Source organism: Brienomyrus brachyistius, chromosome 7, assembly GCF_023856365.1.
Source record: "Brienomyrus brachyistius isolate T26 chromosome 7, BBRACH_0.4, whole genome shotgun sequence".
NCBI lineage: Eukaryota > Metazoa > Chordata > Actinopteri > Osteoglossiformes > Mormyridae > Brienomyrus > Brienomyrus brachyistius.
In genome coordinates, this window is record NC_064539.1 from 13,049,528 (window position 1) to 13,065,206 (window position 15,679).

A 15,679-nucleotide genomic window follows, 5' to 3' on the forward strand; every position below is an offset into this window, starting at 1 on the left:
ATCATTAAACTCATTTACTATATCAATTTCATATTGAATTACAGCATGAGTGATTTCAGCTTTTAGAGCTCTTTTGGAGTGAAAATATTAGAAGAAACTTTAAATGTCATCCTTAGCCTCCAATGCAATCTTCCTTTCTATATTCCTCTTGGAGAGTCTAATGTTATTTTTCAACTCAGCCTGTAGACTTAGATACTCCTGCTTTATTTTGAAATCATTATTTAATTTCCATTTGTGGAACAGAGCCATTTTCCTCCTGACTTTATTCTTAATCTCCTTAATCTTGGTTGCAGTTTCCTAGATTTAGTTTTGTTGGAAACAGGTATGAAGTCCTCTTGCACTTGCAACAATGTGCTTTTAAAAAAATCCCATGCCTCTTCAAGAGTCTTGCTATTTAACTCCATCCAGTTTACAATTTCTAGTTTCAGTCTCATGCCATTATAGTTAGCCTTCCTACCATTGTACGTTTTTGTTTTGGGCATACACATTGGGGAAATATGCCAAAATAAAAAGACCATAAGGGATCAGAAAATAAACAGGGACAACTAAATAAATAACCACAAAACAAAGCATGCAGTGACATAGGCACAATGACTCAGCAAAGAACAGAACGAGGGCAAAGCACTAAAACATAAAACTAATGAGACAGGATGCAGGGCAGGTGGGGACCAATGACACAATAAACTAGAGATGCAAGACAAGAATCAATGGGTGGAGGAACTAACACTAATGAACACAGAACCAGGGAACTCTATGAATCACAAAAAACTAGGAACACTAATCAATCCAAATAAACACTTTAGGCCAACAGCATTGGGAAAGGGACAGGAACCAACATACACACAGAACACAATATAACAAGGAGGAACCAGGGCAAACCAAATGACAACAAAAGCAAAGACAGAGAAGCAACAAACCAAGAATAAACAGAAATAAAATTACAACACAGGTGAGGTTGGCCTTGAACCCACAACTATTGAGGTGCCAGTCTCTAAGCTGCGTGCTGCTGTGGTGATTTCAGAATAAAAAGATCAGCCTATTAACATCCTTTATAATAACCTAAGCAAAACAGCAAACAGGAATCCCATAAATAAATAATGTTATTGATGGCAAAATGTTTTATACTTTATTTTGCAGGATGTCTACGTTGTTTGTGGTCATTTAATGTGGATGAAAAAAATGCCATGAAATTCAGTGGATCAGTGGAGGACATGTTTGGGTACACAGTCCAGCAGTTCGAGAACAATGAAGGGAAATGGTAAGTTAACAGCATATCTTTCTTTTAAAGCGAGTATGCCTTCCCCTCATTATTGTTACTGAAAAATGATGCATGTTTTAGTTTTTGTTTTTACTTGCCCTTGTTAGTTTTGTTCAAAACTAACATGTCCGAACACTGTAGCACGTAATGAACCCTTAATTGGTATGTAGTTTTTGATAGATCTATTATTTTAATTTAGGATGTTATAACTCAAGTAGCTGCTATCATGTAAATCTCTTGCCTGTTTCCCAAGACCAGAAAACAGGCCTAAAAGGTGCAGTTGATAGTCCGGTTCACTTTGTCCTCAGAAGTTCCGTCTTCATTTTAAACAACCAACAAGGATCATTGCAAGAAAGGAATGTTAATCGCTAACACTGTTTACATGACAGCAAGCAAATACCCGTTGTTATAATGTAATTTTGTTAGATCACTGTCGGGGAACCTTTCTACACCATATGTCAGATAAATTGTGAAGGAATTAAAGCTAGAAGGGTAGGTATAATGTTTCAAAAATGAATGAAATATTAAATCAGAAGTTTAACATTGTAGTTTTGCATAGTTACACTCCTATTCAAATGTACTCTGTACTCAAATACATTGGATGGATTTTTGCAAAGAACTGTGTACTCCTTGAGGAGCCTGAGAAAATGGTTTCTGTATAATGCCACCATTTGTCTCCTTTTCAAGGATACTGATTGGATCTCCCTTGACTGGACAGCCAGCCCACAGAACTGGGGATGTATACAAATGCCCTGTAGGCAGAAGTGATTCAAAATGCATTAAGCTGGAGTTGCCTGGTAAGACAAAAACATTTTACATGGAATCGTAATGCAGTCATAGCTGCAATCAGAGCACTATGTATCACTATCTACTGAACTGTTTGCTTGCTGCAATTCCTTTCCAGGAAGTGACACATATCAAGATCAGAAAGATGAGGATAAGCAGGGTTCCGCTGTCTCATACCAATAATTAAGAAATAATTAACTAGATTTATTTGATATTGTCCTGTGTGATGATAAATGGGCTATTTCTGAACCGGATGCTTTGGGTAATGCTTCTAATTTTGCTGAATTTTGCATCTGTTTATATTATGTTGTTTTAGTTAACTGGTATTATACCACTTATATTGTGACAGTAGTCATCTACAATAAGATTTTTCTGGTATGGATATTTCTCCATTTCGTGGACAATATTGTGTGGGAAGGTTTTGTTCTTTAGTAGGTTTGTTATCTAGTGTGATAAAGTCAAACAAATTAAAATTACAACCATTTATGAGACGTGAATTGGTACCATATTTAATTGGCATATAAACAGGGACTCCCTGGGATAAAAATGTCCAACTTATGGACAACTCGTACTTACAAACAGACTGTTTATATTATGTTGGCAAGACAACACAAAGCCTATTATATTAAAAAATCAGGTTAAATACAATGGTTCATAATAACAAACCTGCATACTACTTTGCGATGCTTATGAAAGGTATATTACAGTACCAAATGTAGTTACTTTATTTATTACTGTATAATTGGGTAATACTGTCTGAATGCCATGCCATGAATCTATGATCACATTCGTAATGCATTACAGTATAAGGCATTCATAAAGCATTACAAATATGGCAGATATTTATAAAAAAAGGCATAACACATTATAACCATGTTTATTATGTGTTATGATTATTTTATGAAGCTCTCAACTATGATGCACTATGATACCTTCATAGCGAGGCATATAAAGAATCCTTAATTCTTATACCGACCATTATAATGCAGTATGAAGGTATGTAGTTCGTTATAATGCATTCATAATGCATAATAAACATTGCTATAATGTGTTTTGTTTTTATACATATTTATAGCCATGTTTGTAATGCTTTATGAATGCACTATAATTTTGCGGTGAACCTCTCTCACTTTTTCAGTCCCGGTACGATCCCAATACCTGAACAGAGGTTATCAACCGATAAGAGCACTGATGTAACACCAGAGCTCAGTTTAAACTGGTAAATACAAATAAATGTATGCTAAAAACCTTTATTGGGCTACTAGACACGTACATAACATACTGTTCCACCTGCTTTGTACATCTTGTTTTAAGCGTTTTTGAAGCATTTGCAGTTCAATTTCAGTATCTTCCAAGCGAGTATTCGCAAGTGGCGAATACTCCCCACAATTTATCTCCCACTGAGCCACTGGCAACAGCGTCACTTACACTTCGTTGCGATAGCAGCCCCTCGTGTATCTCAAGCTGAAGGGAGTGTGCAAACAGCCCAAACTAGCGACTCCAAAATCATTCATTGCTTTTTTCATATTGCTCGCGTTGTGTCACAGAATTACATGCATTTGTTTTTTTTTTTTTTTGTGAGATTTTACACTATACGCTACTCCCATCTCTCAAAACGTTTTACAAATATTGCAAATCGCTGTGCTACTAATAGCTGTTTCAAGTGTAAAGTAAGCATTTGAATGGAAAGAAGCACATTCTCTTTTGGGAACTGCTGTTATTCTGTATAGTTATTTATTTTTTTATCGGACATTTTTTTTGGGCTATTTGATTTATTTATATTTATATTTCCCTAGAAAATACAACCATTCCTGATTCAAATGAAGTCAAAGATAACATGACCATGGGAACAACTTTAGTAACAAATCCAGATGGAGGATTTCTGGTATGGGAATTAATGCAGAACTATTTGTATGTGCTTTTAATACTGTATATTATCCTTGAAAAACATGATCTGTCAGTTTGGAGGCACTGGAATATTGTAACAGAACACCACATCAGAATAGTAGATGTAGGAGGCGGACATGCTAATGTTATATATTAAGACTGTGATGTTAAATATTAAAAATGATTTTCTGTAGATCTACATTCAACTTGTCTGTTGCTCAACATTCTATGTGGCTCCTCAACATTTTGTTCGCTTTCCCTTGGCAGGCCTGCGGGCCGCTTTATGCCCGGAAGTGTGGAAGTCAGCAGTACACCACCGGAATATGTTCCAACGTGAGCGCCTCATTTCAGGTCATGAACTCAATCTCTCCTCCACTGCAAGGTATGCTGGGTGCAAGCACACCCTTCTTTGTGCTCTGAGTGTACAGTGGGAGGTGTGCAGTCCAGTGCACACAAGTGCATACCAGAAAGAGTAAACTGTTCTGCCTCCCCGCCGATATTACCCATTTAGGGAAGAGTTGTCCTTTTAGCCTTTCCATACAAGGTGCAAGCCATGACTTAAGGTAAACGCGGGCTGTTTATGTGTCTCGGGGCTATAACAAAGTACTGACTTGGGAGCTATACTGAAGAAGCTCTGAGTAATATTTTCTTGTCCCATAAATAAACATTGGTCACTGCTTAGAAATCATAGTTACTAGGACACAAGAGGTTTTTGTTACTGCCTGAAAGTATAGCATAAATGTTCCTATATGGGTCTGTGTGTATATGGAAATTTCCTGTTAAGTTCAATAAATGCATTATATTCCAAACGTCAATGAATAATCATGTTAAATAATCATGCTATAACAGAGCACCCCTAATACAACATATATCTGCAGTAGCAGCATTACAGTTATAAGCTACTACACTTAATATATGTGGTTGTTTCTTTTTGCTCAAGTCTGTGACAATAAACTGGACATCGTGATGGTACTGGATGGTTCAAACAGCATCTATCCTTGGTCCAGTATAAAAGACTTTTTGGTGAAGTTTTTGAAGAATATTGATGTCGGTCCAACACTCTCCCAGGTATAATCATTTATTATGGTCCACATGCTGTCTCGCATCCACTTCAGTTTGATTTTAAATTTTAAAAGTTGAGAAAATTTAGATAACATTGCAGTATATGCCATAAATGCTGTTAATGGAATCAAAAGTTAATTAATTTAGTAATTGACATATTACCAGTTGCTTTGTTATACTTTTCATATAATCATGACAATCTACTGTTGCACCATGTTTTTGTGATGTGGCCTGGCAGTACCCTGGTGATGTTCATTACACTTATTGTGTCATCATTGGTTGTCCCACAGGGGTGTGTCTACTTAAATGGGAACTGTACATGGTCTGTAGCTCACTCAGGAATGCATCACACAGAAATGCATCTGTTGTATGCAGACTTAAAATGCAATCGTACTGAAGCAAAGTGCAACCCCTTTTTGTTAACTTCATTGATTATTTTATAGTGGCCCAGAACACTGACAATATTATTATAGAACTAGTAGTGAAGCTTGTTTTTCTGTGCCATATTAACACTTATTTAAAGGAGTCATTGCATATACCTTCATAATGCATTATAATGCATTCATAAAGTATTATAAACACAGCTATAACTGTTTATAAGAAGGCATAACACATCACAGTTATGTGTATTGTGCATTATGAATGCTCTATGAAGGTCTCATCTTTAATGCACTATGAATGCCTTCTTAATGCAGCACACAGCACAAATTATTATAATGACCATTATAATGCATTATGAAGGTATTTATAGTGCATAGATGAGACCTTCATAGAACATTTATAATGCATGGACTATACTGTGTTATGCCTTTTTAAAAATAGCTATTTCCAGGTTTATAATACTTTATGATTGCGCCACAATGAATTACAAGAACAATTATTATCTCAGAATATGGGCTTCATTGAAAATGTTTCCGAAGTTGTTTATATGCTGTTTGTTCCATGGTTTAATATTTTGGTAAATATCTTTTACTGTTTAAGAAAAATTATATCAGCAAAATGTATTTGGTTACCATGATAATGTCTTTCAGACACAGGTTTTAAGGTTGGTTTTAATTTCCTTTGATGACTAACAGCATGAAAATATGTCTCTCAGGTAGGAATTGTGTCTTATGGTGATGAAGTTAGTCATGTCTTCAATCTCAGCCAGTTCAATAACACCAGAGATCTTGTGGCTGAAGCCAGTAAGATTCCCCAAAAAACAGGAACGAAGACAAATACATTCCTCGCAATTGAGACAGCCAGGTACTGTTTCTGTGAAGCCGTTAGTCTGATTTTTATTGAATGATGTGGGACAGACATAATTTTTATCTTTTATACTCTTCAAAATGATGGACAACACAGCTTTAATTGAAACATGTGGATAATTTTATTGCAGACAAAAACAGACTTTCATGAGTATTTTAAGATTGCATTCATAAGCTTATTTAATTACACCATACTAGCAATTCTTGTATTAGAATTCATTGAAACAACTAGTACCATAAAATGCAATACTTTATATGACTGGAGATGAAAGTACAGAAAACTTTTTGGCATCAATCATTAACTACATTACTTTGAATCTCGTAAAATGTACTATAGCAAAATCTACAAAATATTTCTGCAATTTCATGCATATATTTCCTGATTTACTAACACACACACACACACACACACACACACAGGAACATTATGCAGCTAACCAGCAGAGGTAGATATCCAGAAAGCAAAAATCTAGACCGAGATTCTATTCAACTTACCCATTAATGATAAAGAGTCATATTCAGAGAATACTGAAAGAGATTTTGGTTGAAACTAAATCTTGGTTTGGATTTTCTTTCTGAACTTGACATAGCCACCTCTGCTAACCAGATATTTTAATCTGAAACTAGAACTGTTTTTTTCTTTTTTTTTAGAAGAGAGGCCTTCACAAAGGAACGGGGAGCTCGGCCAGGTGTCAAGAAGGTCATGGTCATCGTCACAGATGGAGAATCCCACGACAATTATAAATCTATGCAAGTTATGAATGAGTCTAACAAGGATGGGATAGAGAGATTTTCAATTGCTGTAAGTAGAATGGTTGCAGTGCAATAGCATGTCTATCTCATTTGTCATGTATCATCACAATTTTTTCACGTGTCACACATTTTTGGCAATTGGGCATTTATTTTTTGTCATTTAGGTAATTACCAAAACTAATGGAGTCTAATTTTATATTTTGCTCTAGGTTCTTGGTGATTATTACAGACAAAGGAAATCTGAAAAGGATATCCAAACATTTATAAAGGAGATTCAGTCCATAGCAAGTCCACCAATCCAGGATCATTTCTTTAATGTGTCGGATGAGGTGGCCTTGTTAAACATTACTGAATCGTTGGGCAGCAAAATTTTTGCTTTGGAAGGTAAAAGACTCTCTCAGACTAAGCAATGTGTTAGTTCTATTCTTAGTCCATGAAACTAGCTTCTGTTTGCAAATGTGTTCCTTTTGCTTTTACATAGTTGTTGCAATTTTTTTAATTGGGCACATGTAAACAAAACCTAATGCAAGAGCTCCTGTTTTATCTGGTTGCTTTGCAACACTTCACAGAGCTACAGATGCATCAGTATTTAAGAATCAATATTCATCCATCCATCTATCCCCATACCACTGAATACAGATGAATGGAGAAAGCATTTCTGTGATATGCAAGAGTATTGTAATTTTCACAAATCCTGTTCGGTGATTCTGTTCAATATTTAATTGAAATAGTCTACAGATTTTGTATGTGCAGAATTACTTTTCGATTCCCTGGCCATAGAGGAGCTATAATAAGGATGAAAGTTAGGATGATTCTAATGGTCCGTGAGTGACAGGTCCAGTATGATATGCTTTCATGGGACCCGGTATCTCTAGCGGTGCCCCCTGACACCTCATTTGCCAAGTCTTCAAATGGAATAGTAGTGAATGGAATTATAACTTGTGGAACAGTACTTGATTTCAAGATTTATCTCCTAGTTTACTTTTTTACTGGAATTATTTGCTGCTGCGGCTTTGCTTTGCTAATTTGATATATTTTGTATTTCAAAAATCTTATTTTTAGGTACAACAGGGAACCACACTACATCTTTCAAACTGGAAATGTCTCAAGCTGGATTCAGCACACATGTGTCAAAAGTAAGTGAGTATGATTGTCATAGTTTAGTATTACTGTTGTAGTTGTCCTGGGGCCTGTATCGCGAAGTGGGATTTTTCATTTACCTGGGCAACTTGTCAGATTTAAGGGATTCTGGGCTAAATGTAAGCGAAAGAAGATAAAGGCCATGTTAAGTGGGGTACCTTAAATCCAAGAAATTGTGACTACAGTATATAGTGATGCTTGAGCAGCTGGACTGTAGTGTTTTACGTTATTGGCCAGAGGCCACAATCCCCCCCCCCTTCCTGATAACAGCTTCCTCTTTGTAACTTTTTGTAGAGGCCTATTCACTGAAGAATTTTGTAAGTCTTGAAGTCTCAAACTCTTCATATGTTTCAATCTCAATACGCTTTAACTGGGAAAATATGTTAATCGTGAGGCAGTTTTAAAATGTCGAAAAATTCTGGGCAAAACTAAGGGGTCCACTTGCATTAGAATTCCCTACAGCACGGGTGCACAACCTTTTTTAACTCAAGATCTACTTTTCAAGTGGCCAGTATGCCGAGATCTACCAGTTCAAATAGGGAGCCATAGCTATTACACTCTTACTCTATTATTACTCTAGCTATTGACTTTCTACATAGTTAAATGCACACAGCAAATGCAGACAAATCCAGGTAATTCTCCAAATTGAAAAAGTGTACATAAATGTATTTCTCTACCTTAGTGGGACCACTGGCACTGGGAAGATGCACTTAGATAAAAAACTGACTGCTGTGCTGCTAAACTGACTTTTCAGTTCTCGCACTTTTCAGCTGCATATGGCTGTTTTAGCGGGAACTCGTCTCGTAGCTTTTGTGCATCGTTTTGAAATCCATCCATCCATCCATCCATCATCTCCCGCTTAATCTGAGATCAGGATGCGGGGGCAGCAGTCTCAACAGGGAGGCCCAGACTTCCCTCTCCCCGGCCACTTCATCCAGCTCCTCTAGGGGGATCCCGAGGCGTTCCCAGGCCAGCCGAGAGACATAGTCCCTCTAGCGTGTCCTGGGTCTTCCCCAGGGCCTTCCCCCATTGGGACATGCCCAGAACACCTTAAGAGGAAGCCGTCCAGGAGGCATCCTAATCAGATTCCCGAGCCACCTCATCTGGCTCCTCTTAATGCAGAGGAGCAGCGGCTCTACTCTGAGTCCCTCCCGAATGACTGAGCTCCTCACCCTATCTCTAAGGGAGAGCCCAGCCACCCTGCGGAGGAAGCTCATTTCAGTCGGTTGCACTGGCGATCTCGTTCTTTTGGTCAGTTCCCACAGCTCATGGATGTAGGTGAGGGTAGGAACGTAGATCGACTGGTAAATCGAGAGCTCAGCTCTTTCTTCACCATGACAGACCGATGCAGCGCCCGCATCACTGCTGACGCCGCACCGTCAGCAGATGGTGGACCAGAACCTCCTCAAAACCGTCCGAAAGTCGTTTTCCATGGCGTCTCCAAACTCCTCCCACACCTGAGTTTTTGCCTCAGCAGCCGCCGAAGCCGCATCCCGCTTGGCCTGCCGGTAGCCGTCAGCTGCCTCTGGAGTCCCACAGGCCAAAAAGGCCTGATAGGACTCCTTCTACTGCTTGACGGCATCCGTCACCACTGGTGTCCACCAGTGGGTTCGGGGATTGCTGCTGCCACAGGGCCCGACCACCTTAAGGCCACAGGTCCGGTCAGCTGCCTCCAAAATGGAGGCGCGGAACATGGCCCATTCGATCTCAATGTCCCCCGCCTCCCCCCAGATATGAGAGAAGTTCTGCCGGAGGTAGGAGTTGAAACTCCTCCTGATAGGGGATTCTGCCAGACTTTCCCAGCAGATCCTCACTATACGCTTAGGCCTGCCAGGCCAGCGGAGCCAACCCACCACTTCTCTCTTGACCTGAGTGTCCAAGACATGCGGCCGCAAGTCTGACGACACGACTACAAAGTCGATCATCGAACTGCGGCCTAGGGTGTCCTGGTGCCAAATGCACATATGAACACCCTTATGCCTGAACATGGTGTTCATTATGGACAATCCGTGATGAGCATAGAAGTCCAATAACAAAGCACCGCACGGATTCAGATCGGGGGGGCCGTCCCTCCCAATCACGCCACTCCAGGTCTCACTGTCATTGCCCACGTGAGCATTGAAATCCCCCTGCAGAACAAGAGAGTCCCCAGGAGGAGTGCTCTCCAACACCTCTTCCAAGGACTCCACAAAGGGTGGGTATTCTGAACTGCTGCTTGGCGCATACATGTAAGCGCAAATAACAGTCAGAACCCGTCCCCCCACCCGAAGGTGAAGGGAGGCTACCCTCTCGTCCACTGCGGTAAACCCCAATGTACAGGCGCCCAGCCAGGGGGCAATAAGTATGCCCACCCCCGCTCAGTGCCTCTACCCACGGGCAACTCCAGAGTGGAAAAGGGTCCAAACCCCCTCAAGGAGACTTCCCCATCAGAGAGGTGACGTTCCATGTCCCTAGAGCTAGCTTCTGCAGCTGAGGATCGGACCGCCAAGCTCCCCGCCTTTGGCCGCTGCCCAACTCACATCTCACCTGACCCCTATGGCCCCTCCTATAGGTGGTGAGCCCATTGGGGGGGGCCCACGTGCCTTGTTCGGGCTGTACCCAGCCAGGCCCCATGGGTGTAGGCCTGGCCACCAGGCGTTTGCAATCAAGCCCCACCCCCAGGCCTGGCTCCGGGGGGGGCCCCGGTGACCCGCGTTCAGACAAGGGAAACCAAGGATCCGAAGTCTTTTTCTTCATTAGAGGTCTAATGAGCCGCGCTTCATCTGGTTCCTCACCCAGGACCTGTTTGCCTTGGGGCATAAAGCCCCAGACAACATAGCTCCTGAGATCATTGGAACACGCGAACCCCTCCACCACGATAAGGTGTCGGCTCCAGGAGAGGTCATTTTGAAATGCCACTCCAAACTGCCTATCTTCGGTAAAGCCACACTGGCATTATATATACTGTAAGACATATGGACTTTAAATATGAGTAAAAAAAATAAATAATCCTTTCCCACTCTGAATGTGTTTTAATCTTTTGGCTTCTGACATGTTTACGTGATAAATGTTTACAGTACACGATTAGTTGCATATTGAAAAATGGGCACGCACGTGCAAATCCACGGACACTTGCAAGTTGCAACGCACTTTGCGATCGATTGAGAATTAATCTGCGATCACCTGTTTGGGCACCCCTGCCCTACACACATATTTATGATTTACATGTGAATCCTGCAGATATCAGTTTTGACCTGAGTGACAGAGAAAAAGAGAATAGGTGGAAGGATGGTGCCCCATCATTGATTTGCTCTGGTTATCTGTAGGAAGGAGTCATGTTTGGTGCAGTCGGTGCATATGATTGGAATGGAACTGTGGTAATGAAAAAAGCTCAGGATTTTATCATTCCGAGTGAAGATGCGTTTCACAGCCGTGCTGTTGAGAGGTATGAAGGCATGGCAGGGTACGTCGGTAAGTGCTGGAGGGTTTTGCTTGGTTTGCTATTCACCATCATACTTAGAGATAAGTGGATGCACAAATGCATCTTCTTTGCATATCCAACTGTAAACATATAATTGTGTGATGAAGCAGTGGGACCAATACGGAGTTTATAGTTTTTATCCTCTGTATGTGTTTCATTGAATTTTTTATTTTATTTTTTATTTTTTATGAAATTCTGCGCTGATTTATTAACTTATCATCAATAGAGTATGCAATTATTGGACTGATAATTCTTCACATCCAAAGTTCATACACCAAATTATCTCCTAATAATCAATTCTTTGCTTTAAGTTGAGCCTTTTTAGGTGCACTACTCTTAATTGCAATATGAACAAATGTAATTAATTTGTTTTTGCATTTTTTTAGGTTATGATGTCCAATCAGCATCAAGACCCAAAGGAATATTATACATTACAGGTGCACCACGGTATAACCACACTGGTCGGGTCATTGTGTACAAGCTTGATGGAAATAATATTAAAATTAAGCAAATCCTGAAAGGAGAACAGGTACATCTGTAATATTAGTTTTTCTTTGGGTGATTTCAAAGAGGATCATATTCAAAACGCTACGTAAAACGTTAAAAACAACATTCTGCAAGGGGAGAATATTTGATGAATTTAGCATATTTAAAAAACCTTTAGGCAAAGGTGATGAGTAAATACGTCCAAATATTTATGAGGAGGTCATACCTGAAATTATTTAATTTGGCAAATTTATATGTGTTTATTTTGAGAAAAATATCCGGATGGCCTACTGGAATAACAAGAAATGGAACTATATGATAATGGGGGATAGGTTAACTTCTTCATTATTTGGTTGCTGTATTCTTCTCTCTGATGTTCTATCTTCTGCAATCCTACAAGTAACAGAAGAAAAATGTTACAACAGTTATTGTTCCAAAGATGTCCCAGTACTGATCTCTAACATGAAACCATTAGGAATATAAAGACAAATATTTATATTGCAATTATAATATTTAGTAGGTCATTCCACCTGTGTTATAAGAGTACTGATGCAATGTTGGCTAGAAAAAACTAAGAAAAGGGAGAATTATGGGGTTTAACAAAGTTATTGCAATAATATCAATGATACAAAAATGTTTTTTTTTTTTAATTCGATGATTTCTCTGTTTTGTACATAGATTGGCTCATACTTCGGCAGTGTTCTTCAGACTGTCGATGTTGACAATGACTCTTATACAGACATCCTTCTTGTTGGAGCTCCAATGTACATGGGCTCAGAAAGGGATGAACAAGGTCAAGTCTATGTTTACAGGATTAATGAGGTAGTTTTGATGCTTATCTTGTTTTATTTCTTTAAGCTTCTTTCTTTTTTTTTATGTATTTCATCATTAAAAAACTTTTTATATAATGCCAGTCAAAAGTTTGGACACACGAAGCCACGTTCAAAGTAGTGATGGTGTTGCATCACATGACCTGGTCACCTGAACGAAAGACTGTATGAATTGTTTACTGTGTCTAATAGTTTTGGTGGAGTTTGAACAGAGAGTGAAGGCAAAGCAGCCGTGAGTGCTCTTCGTACGTGTGGGACCTCCTTCAGGACAGCTGGAAAAGCTTCCCAGGAGACCACCTCATGAAACTGGTATAGAGGAGACAGTGGGGTCAGCCAGTTCACAGAGCATTTGGGGTTAAGGGTCTTGCTCAAAGGCCCAGTGGTGAGATCACTCTGCCGACCCAGAGATTTGAACCATGATTTGAGTCCCAACCTACAGAGCTGCCGCCCTAAAATGTAGAGAATAGTACAAATAAACCTTTCTATGGGTAGGTATGTCCAAACTTTTGACTGGTATTGTGTGTGTGTGTGTGTGTGTGTGTGTGTGTGTGTGTGTGTGTGTGTGTCTGTCTGTCTGTCTGTCTGTCTGACTGTCTGTCTGTCTGTGTATTAATATCAAAGACTTGAAGCCCTACAAACCCTGATACCTAACAAATGTTTAAATAAGATATATTTAGAATGTGTAGACCCAAGAATAAGGTTCTGCTGTCCTTTCAGACAGATATGTTTGAATATGAGATGACACTGAAGCCCATTGCTCAGCCATGCTGCACTAGCCGCTCTCACAGCTCCTGCAAGACCATCAACAAGAACGAGCCATGCGGTTCACGTTTCGGGACTGCGATTGCTTCAGTCACCGACCTTAACCTCGACGGCCTTGGTGATGTGGTGATCGGGGCACCTTTGGAGAATGACCATCGGGGGGCAGTCTACATTTACCATGGGGCAGGCAAATCTTTGAAGAAGCAGTTTGTGCAGGTATACCTGATTAATGTGCCCTCATTGTTACCTGTCTGCCATATTTGAGTCACCAGTTTATCTAAACTGGGTAACATGGGACTGTGAGGGGAATTCAATACTGCAAACAGCTCCATGTATACAGGACTGTAGTCAGATCCAAGCCTGCAACAGCTTTTCCATTTGTGCCAGAAATACCAGTCAGTTACTATAATGATAATTGGTTTAAAAGAAACAGGCCATGAATGCATGAATGTCAATACTAGAGGTGGATAGTTCAGCTCCAGAAAGTAAAAATCCAGAGCAGAATTTTGTTTCAGTCGACCAGTAGAGTATAAGACTCAGTCACACACTACTAAGCTGGTTGGATTAAACAAAATCTCGAACTGGATTTTTACTTTCTGGACCGGAACTGTTCACCTCTGCTAAATGCTGAGTTTTTTCTCACCAGTCTTAATCAAACAATGAAATGCAATGTTCAACTCCCCAAGTGATGCTTCCAAAAGAAAATCAAAGACAAGAATATCAATAAATGTATGAATCATGATATTTTCATACAAAATTAAATATAATATATATGAAATATGTTATACATATATAGAAAATGTAAAGAAAAACTGTAAAGCGTAAGTTCAGAGTGCCTTTCCACAAGGTGCTGGCAGGGGTCCCTTCCGATATCAGTGGCTATTCATAGGCTACAGGTGTTGTATATGTCCTCCATGGTAGGTAGCTGGCTTCTTTCTGGAATGCGCTTTTCTTTGATGAGGAGCAGCTGGTGTACCAAAATGCAACATGTCAGAGCACCCTCAATAAAGCAGGGCTAGAAAATCATAAGCAGCTGTTTGGGCAGGCTGACTTGCTTGAGTGTTCTCTTGAAGCACCTTTATTTATATAGTGGACACTTTTAAGTGACATACAACTGAAGCAATTAGAGGTTAGAGGCCTAGGTCATAGGTTTAATGATGAAATGACAATCATGAGATTTGAATTAGCGATCCCCTGAGGTCACATGCTGCTACTGTCTCTTTTGCACCAGGATGGTGGAGTGGGCTGTCCATGTGAGGTCCTCTGTGATCTGCTTGCTTAGGAATTTGATACTGGAAACTCTCTTCTCTAAGTCACCATTTGTATAGAATGGAACAATGTCTTCACTGTGTTTTCTGAAGCTGATGATGAGTCCCTTGGTCTTAATGCGTATGAGTGCCAGACTTTCAAAATGGTGCTTAGACAACAGATTTGGGTCCTGTTCCTTGTAGCGATCACCATTTTGTCATCCATAAACTAAGGAGAGTGTTTGTGATATGGGTGGGTACACAGTCATGGGTATAGAGGGCATATAGAAAGGTGCTCAGCACACTGCCTTAGAGTACAGCAATTTTAAATAACAGGGTGAAGGATAGATGGGATCTATACCTATATTTCTGAGGGCAGTTTGTCAGCAAGTCAAGAATCCAGCTGCAGAGGGACTGGTGGACGTCCAGGTTCAGTAATTAGCATCGAGACCTGTTAGAATCTTATATACCTGGATCATGTCCCCCCTTAGTCTCCTTTGCACGAGGCTGAACAGATTCAGCTCAGCTAACCTCTCCTTATAAGACATTCCTCTAAGACCAGGAATCATTCTTGTAGCCCTACGTTGAACCTTTTCCAAGGCAGCAATGTCCTTCTTAAGGTATGGTGACCAAACCTGCACACAATATTATAGGTGGGGTCTTACCAAGGCAATATATAATCGTAGCATCACCTCCCTTGACTTACTGTAAACTCCACACACCTAGAGATGTAACCCAACATCCTATTGGCCTTTCTTATT

General features: G+C 40.0%; 1 protein-coding gene across 2 annotated transcripts in view; it reads left to right on the forward strand.

Moving 5' to 3' along the window:
- itga1 (integrin, alpha 1) overlaps positions 1-15,679 on the forward strand; it is a 42,569-nt gene that overhangs the window by 9,441 nt on the left and 17,449 nt on the right. For both annotated transcript variants that reach the window (XM_049019122.1, XM_049019121.1), the window contains exons 3-15: positions 1,138-1,258; positions 1,946-2,055; positions 3,841-3,929; positions 4,199-4,313; positions 4,872-4,999; positions 6,090-6,238; positions 6,892-7,042; positions 7,203-7,377; positions 8,056-8,129; positions 11,439-11,583; positions 11,980-12,122; positions 12,758-12,901; positions 13,627-13,887. In XM_049019122.1, the coding sequence (XP_048875079.1) occupies positions 1,138-1,258; positions 1,946-2,055; positions 3,841-3,929; positions 4,199-4,313; positions 4,872-4,999; positions 6,090-6,238; positions 6,892-7,042; positions 7,203-7,377; positions 8,056-8,129; positions 11,439-11,583; positions 11,980-12,122; positions 12,758-12,901; positions 13,627-13,887 (1,805 nt within the window). The remainder of the gene's footprint in view (positions 1-1,137; positions 1,259-1,945; positions 2,056-3,840; positions 3,930-4,198; positions 4,314-4,871; positions 5,000-6,089; positions 6,239-6,891; positions 7,043-7,202; positions 7,378-8,055; positions 8,130-11,438; positions 11,584-11,979; positions 12,123-12,757; positions 12,902-13,626; positions 13,888-15,679) is intronic.